General features: G+C 48.9%; 1 protein-coding gene across 1 annotated transcript in view; it reads left to right on the forward strand.

The window, feature by feature from the left end:
* Positions 1 to 22,564, forward strand: part of Thbs2 (thrombospondin 2) — a 29,623-nt gene that overhangs the window by 869 nt on the left and 6,190 nt on the right. Inside the window, exons 2-18 of the mRNA XM_052750727.1 lie at positions 1,680 to 1,827; positions 2,933 to 3,489; positions 5,341 to 5,425; positions 7,286 to 7,485; positions 9,097 to 9,237; positions 9,966 to 10,062; positions 11,463 to 11,633; positions 11,897 to 12,073; positions 12,895 to 13,068; positions 13,278 to 13,405; positions 13,482 to 13,634; positions 14,335 to 14,553; positions 16,608 to 16,715; positions 17,330 to 17,489; positions 19,584 to 19,702; positions 20,369 to 20,603; positions 22,274 to 22,501. Coding sequence (XP_052606687.1) covers positions 1,776 to 1,827; positions 2,933 to 3,489; positions 5,341 to 5,425; positions 7,286 to 7,485; positions 9,097 to 9,237; positions 9,966 to 10,062; positions 11,463 to 11,633; positions 11,897 to 12,073; positions 12,895 to 13,068; positions 13,278 to 13,405; positions 13,482 to 13,634; positions 14,335 to 14,553; positions 16,608 to 16,715; positions 17,330 to 17,489; positions 19,584 to 19,702; positions 20,369 to 20,603; positions 22,274 to 22,501 — 3,004 coding nt within the window. The 5' untranslated portion in view covers positions 1,680 to 1,775. The remainder of the gene's footprint in view (positions 1 to 1,679; positions 1,828 to 2,932; positions 3,490 to 5,340; positions 5,426 to 7,285; positions 7,486 to 9,096; positions 9,238 to 9,965; positions 10,063 to 11,462; positions 11,634 to 11,896; positions 12,074 to 12,894; positions 13,069 to 13,277; positions 13,406 to 13,481; positions 13,635 to 14,334; positions 14,554 to 16,607; positions 16,716 to 17,329; positions 17,490 to 19,583; positions 19,703 to 20,368; positions 20,604 to 22,273; positions 22,502 to 22,564) is intronic.

Below are 22,564 nucleotides of genomic sequence, written 5' to 3' on the forward strand. Positions count from 1 at the left end.
TCCTGGGCTCAGGGTAACAGTGTGTGCCGTGTGCCTAGTGCCCATGGAACTAGGATGCAGTTGCATTGGCTGCCAGGAGGCTTGTTCCAGTCCCGGATACCCTTCACTCCTTTGTCACGTTTTGGTTTGGGGAAGGCAGCAAGATGAGATGGGATGGTATTAAAGATCTGCTGATTATTTGTGACACTCCTGATTGAGGTTGATTTTATCGAAACACAGTTTAACCTACTCAGCTTGCGCATGCATGGAAGCTGGGCAAAATGTCATTTTGAGACGGGGCTTGCCTTTGCAGGCATCTTGTGACTGTCCTTGGGGGTGAAATTTGGGGGTGGGGGTTCAAGGGCAGATGTCCTGTGGCACACACCCGATTAGGGATTCAAGGACAGGTCAGGTTGCAGCCTTCAGATGTGGACTCAACTGAGATCCTCAGTTCTCAGTGTTCTCAGTACTGTTCTAAGTACCTGGCAAGATGTACCCTACTCTTGAATTTTCAGAAAAAAATGCCACCCCAGGACTTGGTCCTCAGAGCCCTCCAAGCACCAGTTCCACTGCAGGCAGGTTTACTGAGCCTCAAAGAGCCTGGTGGATATTCATCTGCATAGGGTCTCTCTCTAACACGCCAGGTGGGCAGATATTTTAAGAGTAAATTTTTTTTTTTTTGGAGCCACAGAGAAGGAAACTGAGTTAGAGGTTAAAAGGATTGCCTGGGTGGCCAAGCTGATGTTAAGGGCTCAGGTGGGATGGTGTGCTTGGCTGCCTCCTGTCAAGACCAGGCTTTAGGAGACTGAGGTTCCTGTCTCATTGTCTTCCTCTGGAGAGGAAGCTTACCCTCTGTGGAGGGCACTGTTTCCAGCTTACCAAAGTGCTCTGTGTGTGTGGAGGGGAGCTGCTTCGGTGTCCTTATCAATGAGAAGCTAGGCCATTTTAGCCATCTAACAGGGATGAGGAACTATATTGTATGGGTCAGTTTCCACAGAGCAGGGTATGACATGGAACAGAGCCTGGGCCATCGTCCCATACTCCTCTCGGATGGGGAGCTGAGACCCGGGCACAGGGAAGCCCATAAGGAGTTAACGGAGCAGGAGCCGAGGAGCTGGGCTTCAAGCCAGGCCTCCTGACTTCTGATCCAGAGTCCAGTGAGCCAGCTCAGAATCCCTGAGAATGGAAAAACAGGCCTTCAGGAGACTCGAAAAGTGGAGTAAAATCCTCAGAGTAAAAGCTTCTGCTCGTCCTAAGAAATTGCACTGAGTTTATTCCTAGTTTTGAACCGCAGTTAGTACTGATTGTGTTTAATTAGGTTATGCAGAACTGGTTTTTCATGGACATTTACGCAAAATGCTTTTCCAGAGTCTTCCCACCCCACAGGATATTTGCCTGGGTCCAGCTCTCCTAGACCTAAGTCTTGGCAGAGTCCCTCAGGGAAACCGTGCTCTGGCACAGCCCCCATTTGCTCCTCCAAAGAGGAGCACAGCCACAGGACCCCCAGTTGTTATGGTGACTGTGCAGCAAGAGTGCTTAGAACCCCATCACCTCAATGTCAGGGGGAAGAAGTGGGACACATGCTAGCAGCAGTTAGAAGAAGCTAGCTGGAAAGGAAGTTTCTCGTCTAGAGTTCTGCTTCCCATGGACACATTTGCTTCAGATTTTTGTGTGAAAACTGTTTTTTTTTTTTTTCAAAGATCACGTGAGCAAATTTCTGGTGAGACTCAGGCTGCAGCTGTGCACTCAACACCCACGAGACTGGTTCTCTCCTAAGTGTCACGAGTGGAGACAGGATGCTTTGGGCACTGGCCCTGCTGGCTCTGGGCTTGGGGCCAAGAGCTTATGGTGAGTATGGACATAACCCTTGTCTCTGTTTGCAGTGCCTTAGCTGCAGGCAAGAGACCAGAGAGCATCTCGTGGTCTGCATCTCGCACATGAAGTTTTTTTAATATGCTTGTAAATAAAAAATTCATCGACTTTTGAGTCTATATAGCATGGAGATACTGTCGAAGAGTAGAGATGAGTGAACCACAGTTAGTAGTGAGGCACTTGCTTCACATAGCTTGGCCTTGGTATGTTATTATACTTTATAAAATAACTTATAATTTATAAAACTTGGACAGCCATTTTTAGTAGCAATAGTCACAGATTCTAATTATTTTAATCGTGGTACTGTCAGTATCTTTATTAAAATGATAATATTTGTGCCTCTATAAGCAGTTTACTTTGTTTTCAGTTTTTGGACACTTGATGAGACGTTATGCTTTGTTTTAGCTTTCTAGGCAGCGTATTCTTTTGAATCATTGAACCTGTTCTAATTTTGATGAGATCTGGTGATTTTTTTCATTGGCAGCTAGACAGTGACTTCAAACCACTCACTGAGAGTCATGAGGTCCATTGTTGTCTCAGGTTCTGACCTACACTGCACAATAGTTATTATTCATTAAAGGTGTTTTTGTAGAAGTGAGAAGATGTCTATACCATCTGTTTAAGGCAGAATCTCATCCCAAGAATGCAACATAGGACTTAGTGTACCCTCAAATCCCATGGTCAAAAGCCAAAGGTCCTCTTTTTTCAGCTTCCCTCTCCCCCAGTCACATGATGGAGGGGAGACTGTGCTCAGCCCAAATCTAGGACAAAGAACAACAGGGGTCAGGGGTTGGAATTCAGAGGCCTGGTCTGGAGTGAGATTTGGGCAGGTGTCACAGTGCTGTTGTTTATAAAAGAAGCCATGTTCTGGGTTTGGGGAAGGCACAGAACACTTCCTGCACTGCAGCCCTGGAGAAAGCCAGTCTACAGCATTGTGGGGATCCTGCTATGGCTCAGCCAGGGGGGAGACCGAGATGTCACAAGGGAGAAGCCCTTGAGAGCTTGTGATTCTCCAGCCTGCCTTCCAGAAAGCCTTACCTTCAGCCTGTGGTAACTGTGCCTCTGTGGTTCCCTTTGGCAGCTGGTGACCAGGGCGAAGACGCTTCATTTGACCTTTTCAGCGTCAGCAACATTAACCGGAAGACCATTGGTGCCAAGCAGTTTCGAGGGCCTGACCCTGGGGTGCCCGCGTACCGTTTCGTACGGTTTGACTACATCCCCCCAGTGAAGACAGACGACCTCATCAGGATTGTCAAACTTGCAAGGAGAAAGGAGGGCTTCTTCCTCACAGCCCAGCTGAAGCAGGACCGCAAGTCTCGGGGCACACTCCTGGTGTTGGAAGGCCCCGGTACCTCCCAGAGGCAGTTTGAGATAGTGTCCAATGGCCCAGGGGACACCTTGGACCTCAACTACTGGGTAGAAGGCACCCAACATACCAACTTCCTGGAGGATGTGGGCCTGGCTGACTCCCAGTGGCGGAATGTGACTGTGCAAGTGGCCAGCGACACCTTCAGCCTGTACGTGGGCTGTGACCTCATTGACAGTGTCACCCTGGAAGAACCATTCTATGAGCAGCTGGATGCAGACAGAAGCAGGATGTATGTGGCCAAAGGTGCATCCCGAGAGAGTCACTTCAGGGTGCGTGTGCAACATGGCAGCCATATGACAGGGTTTTGTTGGGAGCCCACAGCATGGGGCAACTCAGTGTAGCTTTTGTGTTGGAAAGGTGTAATCTTGCCTTGGAGAGACATGTAGCATTTACTGTGGCACATGTGTGCACACTCTACACACCTGCCCATACTGTATATGTGTTCATACATATCACACATGCTCAGTTGTGTGACTCCTATACTTATATGATATGTGCACACACATGTGCACACTCAAGAGTATGAACTTATCACACAGGTGCATTCACACCACACACGCCTATATATCTACCATAGGTGCACACTTGTACAGTACACTTGCTTACACACTATGTGAACACACCACACACTCATTGTACAAGTGTGCAGAAGCATGTACAACATGCCTAAACACCCTCACACCTACACACATTTACACATGTGTGCACACAACAGACACTCACACTTGCACTCATAAATACAATACTGACATATAGAATTACATACATACAAAGGATACATAAGAACTTGCGTACACACATATGCACCACACTTCTGCACACATGGCCCCTATACACATACTAACACAGTGCCTATTCATAAGATGAAATCAGCTGAGCACGCATAGAATACACAGCAGAGCTGTGTCACAGGTATATTGCTTGTGGATGCCTTAGTCAAGTGCTGAGGGCAGGAATCCTCATGTTCCAAAAACCCCAGGTTACTTAATTAGGCCTGAAGCCACATCCTAGGCCTTGCTCTAGAATGAGGTGACTAGGGCACTGAAGAGGAACTGAGTTCCTCAAAGAAAAGTTGCTGCTTTGCGAGTGAATACCTCCCTGTCCCCTCACTGTGGCTGAGGAAGTCAGGATCCTTCCAAAGCTGAGAACGTAGAACCTGCAATACCAGATCCACACCGACCTCCCAGTTATGATGGCTGTCTTAGGGTTTGTCCATCTTTTCCCTGACACTAAGATCATCCACTGATGGAGGGATCATACTGAGGCTCTGTGTTTTGACTCTCTGTGGTCCATGAGTATTGCACTCTAGTCCTCCCTCTCCATGCTGAGCAGAGGCAAGCCACGACTCCTGGTTGGTCCATAATCGCAGAGAACAACCAAGGGTTGTTCTAGGTAAAGTGTGCTAAGCGGACTTTCAGCTTATGAGGGTTCATCTTCTGATGAGCATACCCGTCCCTCCTTCGTGGCAGGTTAAGGGATGTCTGAACATTGCTCTCTTGCAGGCACGCCCTTATTTGTGGAAACGAATGTATGCTGAAGCTTAGTTATTTGAGTAAAAGACCTTGAATACACACTTTTTCAGGTGCAGCCATGGCTATCTGGCTGTCCCATTCACGTTACATCATTAGCTCCCTTCTCCTGGTGTGACCCAGGGCCACCTTGTCTGCACCAGCAGATGTTTCTGAGACTTGAATTACAAACAAGTACAAAGCATTCCAGTTCCATGTGAGGAAATATCCCAGCACATCTACCTTGGAACATACAGGGGACAAAACTCACCTATCCCCAGGCCTCCCTCTTTTTTCTCTAAGGTTAATTTTCTCCTAGCTAGAAAGTTTTTTATGCTAAACCTTTGTGTGTGTGCATGTATGTACGTGTGTGTGTGTGTATGAGTGTGTGTGCGCACGTGCGTGTGTGCACACACCTGTATAGATATGGGAGGTACAGACTGGCTCAAAGTATTTTCAAAGTAGCAGGAATAGGGGAGCTGATATAAAGAGAACTCCGACCTACTGGATAAAGCAGAGGTGACCCAGTGCTACTGGAATCTTCTATTCTGCACCTATAAAGTGTGATCAGCTTCCATCAAGATGAAGTTCTGTTCCTCTGTCTCCTTCCAGGGCTTGCTGCAGAATGTCCATCTCGTGTTTGCAGATTCTGTAGAAGATATCCTAAGCAAGAAAGGCTGTCAACACAGCCGGGGAGGTGGGTGAGCTCTGACCCAGGAGTTTCTGTTCTTTCCTGGTGGGTTATTGCTGGGCCGTGTGTATATGCCTTGCTGGGGTTTGGGTCAAGCAGGTGAGTTTGCTGGCTGGTTTGAACTTCTTAGTCTTTGGAAATGACAAATTGTCAAGAATCGATTCTGAATATATTTTTTTTTGGTTTTTTTAAGAAGAACAATCCAATTTTGGGGGGGGGGGTTCTGGAGAGATAGTCCAGTCCATGATCAAAACTATTCACACCTTTCATGGCTTCTGAACACATGCGAACATGTAGGTTCCTTCAACAGGATATTTAGGGCTCTGAGTTACAAGTCAACAATTACACAGAACTATTAAAAGCAAGCACTTAAACATTTCTGGAAGTTCTGAGCCCTTCTTAACAAAATGGACTTACTCAGACATTGAAATCTGTTCTCTTAAGATGAGGTGTAAGGATGGACTAACTGGACTTATGCACTTCCATCCCTATGTCAGGACCCACCGTGAGCTCTCCACTCAGCGCTTGGGCCTGGCAGAGACTCCCATTCTCCCCCACTGGTCATGTCAGACTTGAAGATTCCAGTCCTTTGGAAAGTGAGCTCAGGAGCCTGGTCTCATAGTGTGGCTTCTTTGACGTCTGTTAAAATGAGAATGTCTCTGTTTCAAGGCTAAGCTATTTCAACTTCACAGTTGCAGAAACTGCTATAGATGTGGGAGGTAGAGACTTGCTCAAACAATTTGTCTGTCGCCAGCCCAAACCCACCCATGGCAGAGGCAGGGGTGAGCAAAGGCACAAATTCGATTATTTTGCTTAATTCTAAGATATGAAAAAGTATCTTAGATAAGCTAAAGATTTTTAAAAACATAAATGAAAATAAATGCTGAATTAAATCTGCTCAAAGTCTATTTAAGAGTGTCCCTGTCTACTTGGGTATACAGGTGCTTATATTAGCCTGGCCTTTTATGGTTAATGGTGCACTGGATATAAGGGGCTTCCAGGAGCCATGTGGATTGCAACAAGGTTTTGAGCCCAAGTAATAAACACGCAGCTGTGGGGTGAATGCCCATCACCCCTTCTCCCTCCCTGGAGCTCTCCCTTCCTTGGATTCCTTGGCTCTGGATTAACTGAGGATGACTCTGTTTTTGGACTTACTTGTCTCAAGGCAACTTGAGAATTAAGGGGTCTGTGAATGCATGGTCCAGGCGGACTCTCTGTGATTGGGCCAGGGCTATGAGTGTCTACCTTCTTTCCGAGGAGCCACTGGGCAGCAGAGCATGCTGTGTGGAGGGAAAACAGTGTTTCCTGGGGGGGGGGTGTGTTTCTGGTATGAAGATACCTGAGTTTTCTTTTATTCTGAAAGGAAGCCCCAAGAATGGGCACTCAGGTTGAAATGGGGCATGGGAAGGGCGAAGGGGAGGGGTAAGAATATGGACTATTCGTTGGAGGAGTAGACTTGGGGTTAAGGATGAGGACAAGGCTCTGTCCCTCAACTTGGTTTTATTGAGGTTTGTGATGCAATACAAATGACCCTGCATTACAGATTACGTGTCTCCCTCCGCTGTGCTCTGCCTTCCTCTGTTCCTAGGCTGGACCTCTGCCTTGCTGGGGAACCATACAGACATACAAAGTGGGGCTGCTTCCTCTTGTCAAGCAGTCGCCACCAAATGTCCTTGTGTTGGTGGATACAATTTAGCATGTGGCCACTCCAAGAGAGCAGGGAGTTTCATGGGTGCCCATGTGTAGCTGCAGCGGTGACATCTCAGGGGCTGTGCTTCACTGGCTACACCAGTGGGTACCCGCTCACAGCGGCAGGTCTGCCACCACGGGGGCTGTGCCCTACTGACCAGGTTCTCTCTCCCTTAGCTGAAGTCAACACCATCAGTGAGCATACAGAGACACTCCACCTGAGTCCTCACATCACCACAGACCTGGTGGTGGGCCAGGGTGTGGAGAAGACACAGGAAGTGTGTACACACTCCTGTGAGGAGCTGAGCAACATGATGAACGAGCTGTCCGGATTGCATGTCATGGTGAACCAGCTGAGCAGGAACCTGGAGAAAGTGGTGAGTACCTGGTGGATGGCAGAGTTGACAAGAGAGGGTTGTGGGAACAGAGGGCAGTCTGTCCTGGAAGCCTCAAGAGCCAGCCCCCGCAACTAGTCAGGACTCTGAGGACTAGTACTTCACTGCCTTGGAGAAACTGGTTAGAAGGCCACATTAAGAGGCTATCCAGGTCAGGCCCTTAAGGATGCTGGCCTGCCACAAAGTTAGTAAGAGAAGAGAGAGAGAGAGAGAGAGAGAGAGAGAGAGAGAGAGAGAGAGAGAGAGAGAGAAGGAAGTATTGCAAATAACAACACAGTCAGGAGACACAAGTTCTTCATAATAAATCTGTGCTCCTGGGAAATGCGTTTCCCAGAGAATAAAAGACATCCATGAAGAGGAAGACATTTTATGAGAAGGGCTGAGTGTTGAGAGGAACAGCCTATGGGCTTGAGGAATGTCTCGGCCCTATAGTTTTTAAGGCTGAATATGTGTGTCTCAAAGTGTGCGGAAGCAGGCCACAGAGTCTCACACTCCAGAGTGAGTGTTTTCTGGCTCTGAAGAGGGAGATGAGGGTTGGAGTCTCTCCTGACTGCAGTGCCTTGTGACACCCATAAAACCGTGAGAAGCAGAGAGGGACAGGGAGAGCTCCACACAAATACTTCCTGAAAGGCTCCTCTGTTGCTGGGGGAGAAAGGCCTGTGCCAAGGCCTGTCTGTGCAGAGGCTTCTCCTGCTTCAGTTCCCCTCTTAGTCGGGGTCCCTAGCTGGCATCATTTAATTCATTGTTATGCCAGGAAATGCTGAGGCTCAGCGCACAGCGATGGTCCTGGCTGACTTGCCAGAGGACCTGGCAACAGAGCTCAGAAGAGACAGGGCTTGAGCACAGGGCCTGGGAGCTTCTCTACAACTGCAAATATTCCAGGTCCAGGTTACTTAACATGAGGTCAGAGGTCAAGGAAACAGCTGAACCCCTGCACATAGCCACAGGGGTGGTGTGTTTCTGTGTGCATTTGTAGTAGAAGGTTTGAGACACTTATCTGATCCCCAAAGCCTGTTACCCCAAGTTCAGATACTCTACCTTGGGGGAACCGGCAGAGTTCTGGTACGGCCACGGCAACTATGTACATGTTTGGTGGCCTTTTGTGTAGGTTCATCTGGTTTTTATATTTTACCTCTTTTTTCCTGGGAGAATGTCCAGGTGGCCAGTATTGTGACTGTCTTCTTCCTTGCTAGTGTGTCCTCGCACATCTTTCATATCCTATCTGCTGAACAAAAGGAAGAGTGGGCGAATTCACCCCTGACCTCTGTCCACTGTGCACAATTGTAGTTTTTGAGGCATGGCCAGCCCAGGAGTTGAGGGGGCAGCACCTATGCATGGCTGTGTGTTGGATATTAGCTGTGAGCAGAGAAGAGGTAGGGAGGCCGTGGTGACAGTGTGTGTAGCCGAGTTCTGTGATGTGGTCTTTGTTGCAGAAGTTCCTGCGGTTTTGCAGTAGCTTCTGTCTTTACTGAGCCCCAGTATCCTCTTGCAGAGTTATATCTACCTACGCCTGGAGGTTTCGGTGCTTGACCTAAGCTCCTCAATGGAAGAGAGACATCAAATTCTTATCCTAACTCTCACCTCTATTTCCAGTCCAATGATAACCAGTTCCTTTTGGAACTCATTGGGGGCCCTCTGAAGACAAGAAACATGTCAGCCTGTGTGCAGGAAGGCCGAATCTTTGCAGAAAATGAAACGTGGGTTGTAGACAGCTGTACCACATGTACCTGCAAGGTGAGTTCCAGAGACAAGTTCTCCTGCAGGCAGAAATGCCCTGCACAGGGCAGGCATGTTCAAATTGACATTTGCAGATCCTAATGGCTGGCAATGACCTGCTCAGCACATGTGTATAAAAGATGTTTAGATACATGGAAGGCTCAGCACCAGAGCCTTAGACAGGGAAGTGAACACAAATGTAACTTTTAATGCAACACAAATGTAACAATTTAATGACCTCGTTGTGCTATGCATAAACAAACCACAACCCAGTGGCTTGTCCCGCATTACCATGTGGAGAGAAACAGTGGAAATGCAGCTGTATCAGCCCTCTGATGGTGTGTATTTGATCCCACTCATCTCTGGCAGGGCCTCAGTGCTCACAGAGGCGTCTGGGAAGCCTAGTCATTATGAAAAATATATATATAAATGGTTTAGTTTCTTTCCATTGTTCCCTGTCCGTGTGTTGACCTCAGATATCGGGGACCTGGGAATATTCTGTCATTTTTCTTCTTCCCCACCCAGAGGGCTCAAAAGCTGATGCCGTCCTCTCTCTGGTCATGGTGGGAGGGCAGAGTGTCAGTGCTCACAGAGTCCTCTCTGGGCCTGCTCAAACCCTGTATCTGAGGTAGGTTTGGAAGACAGAAAAATACCTAGCCATCTCGCCGATCTTTCCCCATCCAGCTCCCGTGACGATGTCTGTTACATGAAATAATTGTTTCCCAAATATTTTCCACTTCTTTCAGAAGTTTAAAACCGTGTGCCATCAAATCACTTGCTCGCCGGCCACCTGTGCCAACCCGACCTTTGTGGAAGGGGAGTGCTGTCCGTCCTGCTCCCACTGTGAGTCTCCTGCGGCGGCCGCGAGCATGTTGTGAGGCCTAGTGATTGCGTCTGTTTATTTGTTTTATGATTTGCCTAGAGGAGGGTGAGGCTCAGATTCCTAGAGGCAGGCAGTGGAGGAGGAGCAGAGGGGTGGCTATGGCCCTGCTTCAGCTGCTAGTCAGTGGCCAGGAAGCCATTGAGAGCGCTAGAAATTAAGTGCCTGCAGCTGTTACGTTCTGGCTCATCCCAGACAAGGAGGCCCCTAGTGTGATACTGCGGGGACCAAACTCCCAGGCCAAGAACAAGGCCCCTGTGTCAGTAGCCACTGTGAGGAGGAGCTGCAGCTAGACCCGGGCTGAGTGAAGACTGAGCAGTCGCTGTGAAACCCACGATACAGTGACTAAACAAAACCCAGAGACTGTTACTCAATGGTGCCTTCAAGTTACAGAGATACGGTCCAGATGACACAGAATCGGACCATGGTGGAGCCAGTTCTGGGAGGTCTGACACTGTGGAGACAGAGTTGGGTTGCCGTCGGAGTCCTGGAGGCTCCGATGAACTCTGGAAGTGCCCGAGCTGCTCCTTCTAGACTCAGCTTCAGGCCTCACTCAGAATCCCCTATGGTCTGTGGATCCCTGTGCCAACAGTCTGGATCTGGCCTCCGGGTGATGCCCAGCTGTGGCTTCCCTGCACTGGTGGGCAGCCCTTCCAACCCAGTCACCATCCCCCAGTGTTCTGGATGCCTCTGCTCAGGTTTTATCCTGGTCTTTCCTTCCGGTGTGTGTCCAGAATCACAGCTACTTGTTCAGCACAGCAATGCCACTACCACAGTACTGGGTGCCTGAGACTGCTTCCTCTGTATCAGTGAGGGCAAGAGGACAGCAGACAGCCTGACTGCCTGTGCTCAGTGTTGTCCAGATGCTCTTCTTTCCTCCATTCGTCACCAAAGGGACTCTTACTAAGAGACCCCCCACTAAGAGACCTACTCTGTACTCCACCTTCAGCTCAGGCCCAGCACTGGTACATCGTACCCTGTGTACCTGTGAAAAATTTCTTCAAGAAAATTGTCTTTTTTTATTGAATTTTCTTTAAAGTGTTTGGAAATAAATTATGCAAACTGTAATTTCAACCAATGGTTGACATGTTGGACTCCGTGGACCAGCTTCCCTAAACACATCTAGCTTACTCTGTCTTTATCACTCAGACAGGGTTCTCTTCCCTGTGCTGTGCTCTTCCCTTTGAAGGCACTCAAGTTCTCGCCCAGGTGGTGGCCTCTGCCCATAGAATCTCCCTCCTGCAAACCCCTCCCTGTTAAGAAGTCTCCAAAGCAGTCCCCACATGGTCGTGGTGCCTGACTTCGCCAGAGCGTGTGAAGAGGGAGTGCCCAACCTCATGTGTATGTTTACTTTCTCGGTTAGCTTCAGACAACGATGAGGACTGGTCTCCGTGGGCAGAATGGACCGAATGTTCTGTCACCTGTGGCTCTGGGACCCAGCAGAGAGGCCGGTCTTGTGATGTCACCAGCAACACCTGCCTGGGCCCCTCTATTCAGACAAGGGCGTGCAGCCTAGGCAAATGTGATACAAGAAGTGAGTGTGCCCCTGCCGTCCTCCAGGGTAGGGTGGATGGCTCTCCACGTGGGTGTGCCAACAACAGCTATTTGCCTGGTGTCTGGAGGCTATGGCCTCAGGAAAGGTTTTTGCCAAGCAAGAAGCTTTCTTCTGGGTGGAGGTGGTGTTCTTTTGCCTGCCCTCTGCGGTGGAAACAGGGATTGGCTGGGAAGACAGCATTGGGGATGGCCCGACCCGGGGCCACAGCCTGAGACACTGACCACCTTGTGTTTTTACATCAGTCCGGCAGAACGGCGGCTGGAGTCACTGGTCACCCTGGTCTTCCTGCTCTGTGACTTGTGGCGTTGGCAATGTCACCCGCATACGTCTCTGTAACTCTCCAGTACCCCAAATGGGCGGCAAGAACTGCAAGGGCAGTGGCCGGGAGACCAAGGCCTGCCAGGGAATACCGTGCCCAAGTAAGTAGATGATACTGCAATTAGTGAGGGAGCTGCCTGAGCAGGACATCACCCTATGGTGGCTGCTGGCCACCAACGCCCACTCAAGCTGAATCTGGTCACTAAGTCAAGAGCCCGCACAGCTGGAACAGTGAGGGTGTGGCTGTTCTTGCTAAGGTCAATGCCCATCACTGGATGCCCACCCTGACCTCTGAGTTAGCCTGATGCCTCTGTACCTTGCACAGATCAATCAAGTGGACAGAGATGCTCATCTATAGGAAAGTAAGTCAGGACTGTGAACTTGGACCTGGAACCGGAAATAAACAGAGTAGGTCTCAGGACAGGGCTGTCTGAGCTACAAAGTTGCAGTTTAGGGGACTCACAGCCTAGGGACCAGGACCTCCCCAGGGAGGCTGGGCTTCTGCAGCACATGGATGCAGGGGATTGCTTCCGCAACATGATATCTACCCAGATCTTCACTGCCAATCTGCCCAGTGCAATAAGAATCAGTCCCACAAAGTATTTCAGGCTGGAGGGAGGTCTACTCTGGAAACATGGCTCAGTAAGAAAACTCAGGCTCCTGGCTATAAAAAGATTGCAAGGCTTTTCTTTTATAGGCAGAGAAATCTATCAGGAATTCAGTAATCAATATCACTCCCTGAATCACGGCCGTGGAACTTCACAGTAGGCCATCCCCTCCCTCTTCACTTGTACACCAGCTTCTTCAACTACATTGGAAGAGTCAGGATATCAACCTCATCTCCCCTCTGCTCTTGCCAGGGCCAATCATAAATCCAGCTCTCCATTCTCCTCCCAGACACCTTTCCTGGTTCTCTCTATAGTTGATGGCCGTTGGAGCCCCTGGTCCCCTTGGTCAACCTGCACCGTCACCTGTGCTGGAGGGATCCGTGAACGGACACGTGTTTGCAACAGCCCAGAGCCCCAGTATGGTGGGAAGGACTGTGTGGGGGATGTGAAGGAGCATCAAATGTGCAACAAGAGAAGCTGCCCTATTGGTGAGTAATTGGGCACGTGTGTGTGTGTGTGTGTGTGTGTGTGTGTGTGTGTGTGTGTGTATGTGTATGTGTGTATATGTGAAAGAAGCTGCCTGACTGGTGTGTAACAGGGCATACACACTTGTATGTGTATTTATATATGTGTGTGTGCCTACAAGTGCATATGTGTGTGGCATCTAGTCATAGCTCTATCTCCGTCCTCCATGCAGATGGGTGCTTATCCAACCCGTGTTTTCCTGGAGCCAAGTGCAACAGCTTCCCCGATGGGTCCTGGTCCTGTGGCTCCTGCCCAGTGGGCTTCCTGGGCAATGGCACCCACTGTGAAGACCTGGATGAGGTTGGTACATCCACCTTGGGCAGCAGGGTGTCCTGTGGAAATCTGGAGAGAGGCTCACTTCTGTTTGTCCTCACAGTGCGCTGTGGCCACAGACATCTGCTTCTCAACCAACAAAGTTTCCCGCTGTGTCAACACCAACCCTGGCTTCCACTGCCTGCCTTGTCCCCCACGCTACAAGGGGAGCCAGCCCTTTGGGGTTGGCCTGGAGGCTGCTCAGACAGAGAAACAAGTAAGTGGCCTGGGGCATCTCCTACTGACACATGGAATTCATGTTTTCATGCAAAGGGCCTATGAACTCCTGGGCAGCAGCGACACCTTGGTCAGTTCTGGGATGCTATAGCAGAATGCCCGAGGTAGGGTAGGGATAAAGGAAAGACACTTATTTATCACAATTTTGGAGACTGGAAATCCCAGACTGAGGACCAGGCATGTATTTCAGGGCTCTGTATTGTCATTGCATGGCAGAAGCCAGAGAGAGAGAGACAGAGACAGACACAGGCAGACAGAAACAGAGACACAGAGAGAGACAGAGACAGACAGAGAGACAGAGGCAGACAGAGATAGAGAGATTCAGCATTGACACGCAGAAATGGGAGAGTCCTGACTACACCTCTAATGAGGCTTCACTTCCTGGAGCCACTACACTGGGATACAGATTCTAACACATTTGTTGTGGATCACAACTAAGCCATGGCAAGTGGTGTCGTATGGTAAGGTCAGAAATGATATTTATCTGGCTCTGATAACCCCTAAAAAAATAGTCAAGTCTGCTTCCTGAGAGATCCAAATTAGCACTTTAAGAACGCAGCACAATGCCATGCTCCCCACGTCCTCCCCCAATGAGCCTCTTCGCATTCTTAAGGGTACAGAGGGCCACCTTCTTTCCTAGTAATTCCTGTCTGTAGTCCTTACAACTCTTGGCCTTGCAGGTGTGTGAGCCAGAAAATCCATGCAAGGACAAGACTCACAACTGCCACAAGCATGCGGAGTGCATCTACTTGGGCCACTTCAGTGACCCCATGTACAAGTGTGAGTGCCAGACTGGCTATGCCGGAGACGGACTCATCTGTGGGGAGGACTCAGACCTGGATGGGTGGCCCAACAACAACCTGGTGTGCGCTACCAATGCCACCTACCACTGCATCAAGGTGAGACTCACATTTATCTCAGGCCAAGTGCCAGGACTATGTGCTGCAGACCCTCCTTTCAGTCAGAGTCAGGGGTCTATGCCTTAATGCCTCTTCATCAGAGAAATGGTCTGTCCCCCAGTCCTCTTCAGTCAGGGTAAGGGTCTGCCCCCCAGTCCTCTTCAGTCAGGGTAAGGGTCTGCCTCTCAGTCCTCTTCAGTCAGGGTAAGGGTCTGCCCCCCAGTCCTCTTCAGTCAGGGTAAGGGTCTGTCCCTCAGTCCTCTTCAGGGATTCACTGCCAGGAAAGATTGGGTCAATTTGGAAGCAATGATCTAAACAGTGAGAAACTCTGAATTACCTTGTTCCCTCCCACACTCCACACGAGCCTCCTACTTTGAGACTGAACCGTGTTAGAGCTACACATTTTCCTACAACTGCAGGCATGAAGAGGGCTTGAGTGTGATGTGTGGAGTGCACAGGTGTCCACCTCAAACACTGAACACAGATGGCCTCTGCCTTCATTTCATTTTCATCCCAGGGGTTGTTGTGAAAAGCAGTACACACTCATGGTGCTTGTTGCTGGTTCACGGCCCATCAGCAGTGGGGTGGACAGGCTGACTCCATGCCTGGCCCCAGAGTGTGGGAGGCTGAAATGACCCCAGACAAGCTGTTCTGCTTGGGATCACTTAGCAAGATCCCATCAAATGTTTTTCTTTACAAAGACACACAGGTGCCACAGGGTGCAGACATGTTTGGGGAGTCAGCATTTGATTGATCTACTACACGAGATGTTGATACAGGTTGGGCCTCTGTAACTTCACAAGTAAAAGTACTAAAAGGCTTCTTACCAAAAAGTCATTGAAAAAACATAATTATATGTGTATTTAACCCTAATTTTAAGTTTAAAGTGATGATTTTTAGTGTAGGAATTTCTTTTTTTTTTTTTTTTTTTGGTTTTTCGAGACAGGGTTTCTCTATGTAGCTTTGCGCCTTTTCCTGGAACTCACTTGGTAGCCCAGGCTGGCCTCGAACTCACAGAGATCTGCCTGGCTCTGCCTCCCGAGTGCTGGGATTAAAGGCGTGCGCCACCACCGCCCGGCTAGTGCAGGAATTTCTTATTTCATGACCTCTTGAATGAAGATGGCAAGTATTGGCTAACCAAGCGAGATTGTCACAGAAACAAGGCAGCAATTTACACACACACACACACACACACACACACACACACACACACACACAGCCTGTTTCCTCCAGTTTGTGGTGCGGTGGTGATTCCTGGTTTGCAAAACATTTGCAGAATTTCAAACAGCAATATAAGGGTTTCAAAAAGGACCTGTCACAGACACAGACACATGCTATGTGCACCATGTGCACACACACACACACACACACACACACATACACACTTGCACACACACGAAAAGGCATCAATGTAGTTGAAACCAACACTGCACTTCTACTGCCCTGCTCTCCTACAGTCCCTCAGTTGGGTCCGTGTGGCTCAGGTTTGGGTCGCAGCACAGTGGACAGAGTGGAGCAGCTGTCACATGTCTGTCAACTGTGACGAGCTGGAGTGGAGCTGGCCCTGCCTTCGTCTAGGCTTCTATCAAGTGCAGGAATTGCAAAGCCTACACCACACACACTGATACACACACCACACACACAGGTCTCCTTTGAGACCTGCTGGCCAGTCAGGGTCGAGCTTGCATACGTCCTGGGGCTCTTGGTTCATTGGCTGTGGCTGTGGGATGGAACTGGACTCGAAACATCTGCTCCTCCACCTCTCCCGGGACAGGCACCCCTCACCCTCCTCTGTTCTCCCAGGTGTCTGATCCCTTCCTGGGGATCCTGGGCTCAGAACAGGGCTCCCTTTGTCCACTCGTGTGCAGCAGTGACATCATTCCCAGCACACGTCCAGGCCAGCTGGCTCTGACCCCCATTCTTCTGCTTTTATCTGAGGACTTGTATCAGATATTTATATCTTTGGCTTCATAAGTCTTGTTTTATTTTCCCTGTTTTGGAAAGAAGGCCTCTTTGGAATGCTTTCATGGTTATCATTCCTCTCCAAATCACAGGACAACTGCCCTAAACTGCCAAATTCCGGCCAGGAGGATTTTGATAAGGATGGAATCGGAGATGCTTGTGATGAGGACGATGATAATGACGGTGTTAGCGATGAGAAGGTAGGACGGGTGCTGCCTTGAAACACTGAGTCCCCCCAAGGTGGGTCTGCTGGCACATATTTGTGAACAGTTCCCAGAAGGCACCAACAGGGAAAGTTGACAGTGCAAATGCTGATTAGCCGGCGCGTGGGGCTCCCTGGCGTACAACGCAGAACTTGCTCAGCAATGTCACTTTCTTTAATGGCATCAAAAGACCTTATTGGCTTCCTTTTCTTCCGGTGAGCTGTGCTTGAGGCAAGTGACAGGTGCTACAGGCAGAAGGTTTAACCTGTGGCTCACACAGTTCCCTGAGGATGGATTCTCTATGGGGGGATTCAACGCTCTTCTCTCCTTACCCATCCGTCCATCCTCTCACCTACTCTCTCGTCTATTTGGTGTCCCTGTGAAGAGGGTGAAACATCCACTTTGCAATGGGAAATCTTTACACTTATGGGAAAGGAAAGCGGTGCATGCATAGCTGTAAAACCACATGATGTTGAAAAGGTGCCTGTGGAGGGCTAATGGACTCATTTTCATTGGTTCTTTGTTGGTTGTTTCGTAAGCATGAACTGTCTTATGGCAACTGGACGTCTGTTCTGTGTTCTTTCTGAAGTCTTTCTCTGGTTGTTTTTTAGGACAATTGCCAGCTTCTCTTCAATCCCCGTCAGTTAGACTATGACAAGGATGAGGTGGGAGACCGCTGTGATAATTGCCCCTATGTGCACAACCCAGCACAGATTGACACAGACAACAACGGTGAAGGGGACGCCTGCTCTGTGGACATCGACGGGGATGGTCAGTGGCTCTGTTTATTTTAGTGACACAGATCAGGATTCATGATGATCACTGAGTCAGCACGTTGTGTATTCAGGTCCATAGCCACAAATCAACTAACCACAGACAGAGCGTTGAAAAGGAGATTGCATCTAATGAGCATGTAGACTTTGAAGTTCATTTATTTACGTGTGTCTGAGAGTGTGTGGAGGGGGAGGGTGCCCTGTGCACGTGGGGGTCAGCAAACAACTCTCAGGAGTTGGTTCTCTTCTTCCACCTTCTTGAGACAGGATCTCTGGTTTCTTTCTCGTGATACTCCAGACAAGCTATTCTGGGAACGTCCAAGTGATTCTCCTGTATCTTCTGCTCACCTTGCCGTAGAGGGGCTGGGATTGAAGATGCTCACCATTGCATCTGGTTTTTGTTTGTTTATTTTGTTTTAATGTTGAGTTCTGAGAATCGAACTTGGGTCATCTGGCTTGTGTTATAAGCACATCTACCCATAGAGCCATCTTACTAACCCCTAGACCTTTACCTTGTCATTAAATGAAACAATAAAATTATAATATAGAGATGACTTTTAAGTAAGTAGGAGGTTGTACCTAGATGGCTTGTAAATATACACCATTCTGTGTAATGGGTGTGGACATCTGGATTTTGGTATCTTTATGGGTCCTGGTAGCAGCCTTCCCTGTACACCAGGGCCAGCTGCACTCACAATTCCGAACTTTTTGGAGGAGCTCAACTTTATCTTTACATTATGAAATTTATTCCTTAAATAGCTTATCTTTGCCCACAAGCCTCGGGCCCCTTCTTAGAAAACCATAATTCTCTGCATCTTCTTCTCTGATGCCAGCCTCACAGCTGCTACACCTTACTCCCTGCACTGAATCTTCCGCAGTGAGTGCTCCCTCTAAAGCATACAAGAACTGTGCTCTTGCCTCATCCCTCTGCTTTGAGGAGAGCGGTTTGTCTCACCTCTTGCTGTTTATTGATCAGGTCTAACCACAGGATCTGGGGCCCTAGACAGGTGGAGTGATACAGGAGTACCCTGAAAGCTCTGACATCACTGCAGGTTGACATTTTACCCTGAAACCTGGTGGCCTCTGTAATAGAGCCCAGAGACCTACCACATCGCCCTGGGAACCCAGTCACTCCTATCTCAGAGTGTCACTGTAGAGCCAGGAGACACTCGGATCACTGCTCTGCTCTACTTCTCTGTACCAAGTTGGTCTCACCCCCTCTCCTCATCCCTTTCCAGCCTGGGGTCCCTTCATCCACTTTGACTCACTCTACCCTGCTATTTGGACCTATCTCAAAGCATACGTTCTTATAGAACTTTCCAGTGAGCTTCTACATCCAACCTTATCCTCAGGACAGTCTGGACCACTCTGCCTTTTTAGAGCTTGATGCAGCCAGCAGGCATCTCATGCTATCCTGATGTAGGCTAGTGCATCCGTTACGCTGACTGGGGTCTTAGGTTCTTATACCCTGGTCATTTTAAGGGTCCTTTCTATTGGCCTTCATCCTTCCGCAAGTGTCCTCCTCTTCCTTGGGCTGAGGCAAGGCCAGTGTCCAGGGTCCCTTCTTTCTGATTTATTAGTTATGACCCTTCACCTTGTCGCTGTATCTTTTTAAAAATTATTTCTCCAGTACTGGTGGACTTCCTTACCTATTTTCAGATTTCTAAAACCCTCTCCACCACTGGCTCTCTCCTACTGTATGTGGACGAGGAGGCAACATCAGCCAGAGCCTACCATGTTCCTGTGGACTTAGCACATAGTTCCTCCGATCTAAATGGGAACAGCCAATGTAGCAAGTGCAGAGACACACCACATTTACCCTCTTCTGACTGGGCATCATCACCCCAGAGAACTCCAAACACTAACTGTATTTTAGGCTAAGGAAATTGGGATTTTTTTTGGAGACATGGTCTCACTGGGAATTTGAATTTTACTAGAAAATATATCATAACTCTTCCATGAATCTAATAATCGTTACATTTTTTTGCCATTTTCTCAGTGAAAGTTTGTCTGCATCTTATCTAGTACGATGGGAAAATGATGCACCTCCTCTAAACTCAGTGTATCACTACTTTATTTCTTCCACCAACAGATGTTTTCAATGAACGAGACAACTGTCCCTATGTTTACAACACTGACCAGAGAGACACTGACGGTGACGGCGTGGGTGACCACTGTGACAACTGCCCCCTGATGCATAACCCTGATCAGGTGACGGAATGTCTCCAAGCCGGGGTCTGTGCTCCTCGGCTGTTGCCTTGAGATGACCCTTTGAGGGTGCCCGGCATCTCAGAGCAGGGCGTTCCACATCCTCCGACAACTTCATAAAGATGTTCCTGTGTGGCTCTCATCTGCTCTGCCAAGATGACAACATAGATTTTTCTATAATCCCAGCTGGAACCTCTTACAGAGCCCAAATCCAAGCACATTGTATCTAGGTGGACACAGGCCAAGTGAGGAAGTGGCTTCCCCTCACTGCCTGGGGAGAAATTTGTCTCCATGGTTACCCTGAGGCAAACCCAGAACCAGCTACAATTCTAGGCTTGCCTTTGTAAGGGACAAGGAGAATGTGACCTATAAGTATGGTCTGCAGAGTGTACAGTAACAAATGGTGGGAAAAGTGGTACCAGTGATTGTTGAGAGTAGTTAACCATGCCTATATGATGGGGCACAGGCTGGGAGGACCTGAACCCATGTGTCTGGATTCCAGGCTCTGTTCTGTGTGGACAGTAAGTGAGCCAGCATACCCCATTTTTGCACCTTGCCCCCCAGTTCTGACCTGTAACACAGTGGGGTGGGTCTCTAGTTTAGCATCCTAGCCTTCATGTGCTTCCTCAAGGGGTATTCACGGTGTTTGCTTCCTGCCCTCTCTTCCAGACGGATCTGGACAACGATCTCGTTGGAGATCAGTGTGACAACAATGAAGACATAGATGACGATGGCCACCAGAACAACCAAGACAACTGCCCGTACATCTCCAACTCCAACCAGGCCGACCATGACAATGACGGCAAGGGCGATGCCTGTGACTCTGATGATGACAATGATGGTGTTCCAGACGACAGGGACAACTGCAGACTCGTATTCAACCCAGATCAGGAAGACTCAGATGGTGGGTGCCTTCCTCAGCTCACACGTGCATTGCAAACTGCGTGAGCAGTCCCTCAGAGGTAGAACTTCCGTGGTTACAAAGCCACTTTTTTAAAATTCAAAAGTCAGCAGGATGACCATCTTAGGGTGCTGGCCACAGGGATGCTGGTTTTCTGTCTAGCCTGCTTGGCAATTTCAGCTTCTTCTTGTGTGTTAATATTCTACCAGCGATAGAGGAGAAGTGTGTTTGTGTGTGCCAGGATGAAGAAACCTCCCAATATCCACGTACTTTTGAAAACCTTTGGTAATCACTTTGAAAGAAATAAGGTTCACTGTATACAGCCCGTGACAGGATGGGGGATTTATTGTTTTTTATCTAGTAACTAAAATAGGGACAGTATAAAATAGAAGGCCCGTGTAAATTAGTGGTCTGTAGTTGTGCAAGCTCTGGAGGAAGTCACACCCCAGAAAGAACTACAATCCCGAATAACAAAGCACACAGTTGTGCTTGCTGATAGGCTGGCCATGAACTCCCTCCCAATGGCCAGAATGATCCAAGCTTTATTTGGAAGACACTTATCCAGAACAAATGGAGACCAGGAGTCCTGGGGTGTTGAGCCAATATGACTCAGAAGCACGTGAAAAGACTGGCCTAGGCCCAAGGGCAGCTCCAGGATCCTCCCTGCACAGGAAAGAGGGCTTTCAGCAGAAAGCTCCCAGCTTGATGCTGACACCAGTGCCGGCAGCGTGAGATGGGATTGGCTCATCTAGGAAGGGGACTGGGAAGGAAGAGAGGTTGGCGTACCTAGGCCAACATTTTTAATACTTTAAGATTCCACTGCTGAGGCTAGGGATGTGGCTTAATTGGTAGAGCACTCGCCTCATGTACCTGGAACTCAGCATTACACACAAGGCAGCGTGGTGAGTACCTTTACCTCAGGAGGCAGAAGCAGGTTGACCAGAAGTTCAAAGTCATCCTTGAGGTAAGCCTTATGGAGGCCCTCCCAGTCTCAAGAAAAGAAAATGCCTGTATACCTAACTAAGTGTGTCACACAGTAGGGGATCGTGTGGCCGTGGATACAGAACTGGGAACTAGTTTAAAGAATGGGGGGGGGTGTGAAGATACTAATCTTAATACTAAATATGCTTTCTTTTCTTCCTTTTGAAATAAGAGGTTCCAGCAGAGTGCCTGATTTACTTCATTGCCCCTGCCTGTGGGTATCTCACTGTGGCCAAGGGCAGGGCAGCTGTGAGGTCACAAGCATGACCTCTCCTCCCTTGTCAATCAACCTCATTGGGCCCAATCTCCCTAGGGAAAGTCATGTGAGCTAGAAAGGTTCTATTTTAGATGCCAAATAAATTAAATGGTTCCAGTGATTAAGAATGACAGTGACAGATGAACTTAGACATAGTCAGCCGCCCCTGAGTGTGGGAGGGCAGAGCCCTTGTGAGGGTCTTGCCGCTCTGTCCTTGGCTGCAGGGTTTGCTGTGATGATGTTTTAAAAAGCATCCCTGGGATTCTCTACAGCTTTATAAGCTCAAAGTTTAGGAGGCAGTCGACTCTCAACCCATAGTTATCTGGAGGGTGCTCAGTCTTAGATCTTGGGGACCCAGAGGTCCCTGCCTTCGCACTGAAAAAGAAGTGCAAATCACCCACCTTGTCCCATGTGTTCACTTCTTTCTTATCCACAGGTGATGGCCGAGGTGACATCTGTAAAGATGACTTTGACAATGACAACGTCCCAGATATTGATGACGTGTGCCCTGAGAACAACGCTATCACTGAGACAGACTTCAGGAACTTCCAGATGGTCCCTCTGGATCCCAAGGGAACCACACAAATCGATCCCAACTGGGTAATTCGTCACCAAGGCAAAGAGCTGGTGCAGACAGCAAACTCAGACCCGGGCATTGCCGTAGGTGAGCCTGAGATACTGAGTGAGGTGATGCTGTTGAGTGGTCAAGTGGGGCCATGTGGACAGG

Source organism: Peromyscus californicus, unplaced genomic scaffold (assembly GCF_007827085.1).
Source record: "Peromyscus californicus insignis strain IS unplaced genomic scaffold, ASM782708v3 Scaffold_22__1_contigs__length_63687245, whole genome shotgun sequence".
In the NCBI taxonomy this organism is placed as follows: domain Eukaryota; kingdom Metazoa; phylum Chordata; class Mammalia; order Rodentia; family Cricetidae; genus Peromyscus; species Peromyscus californicus.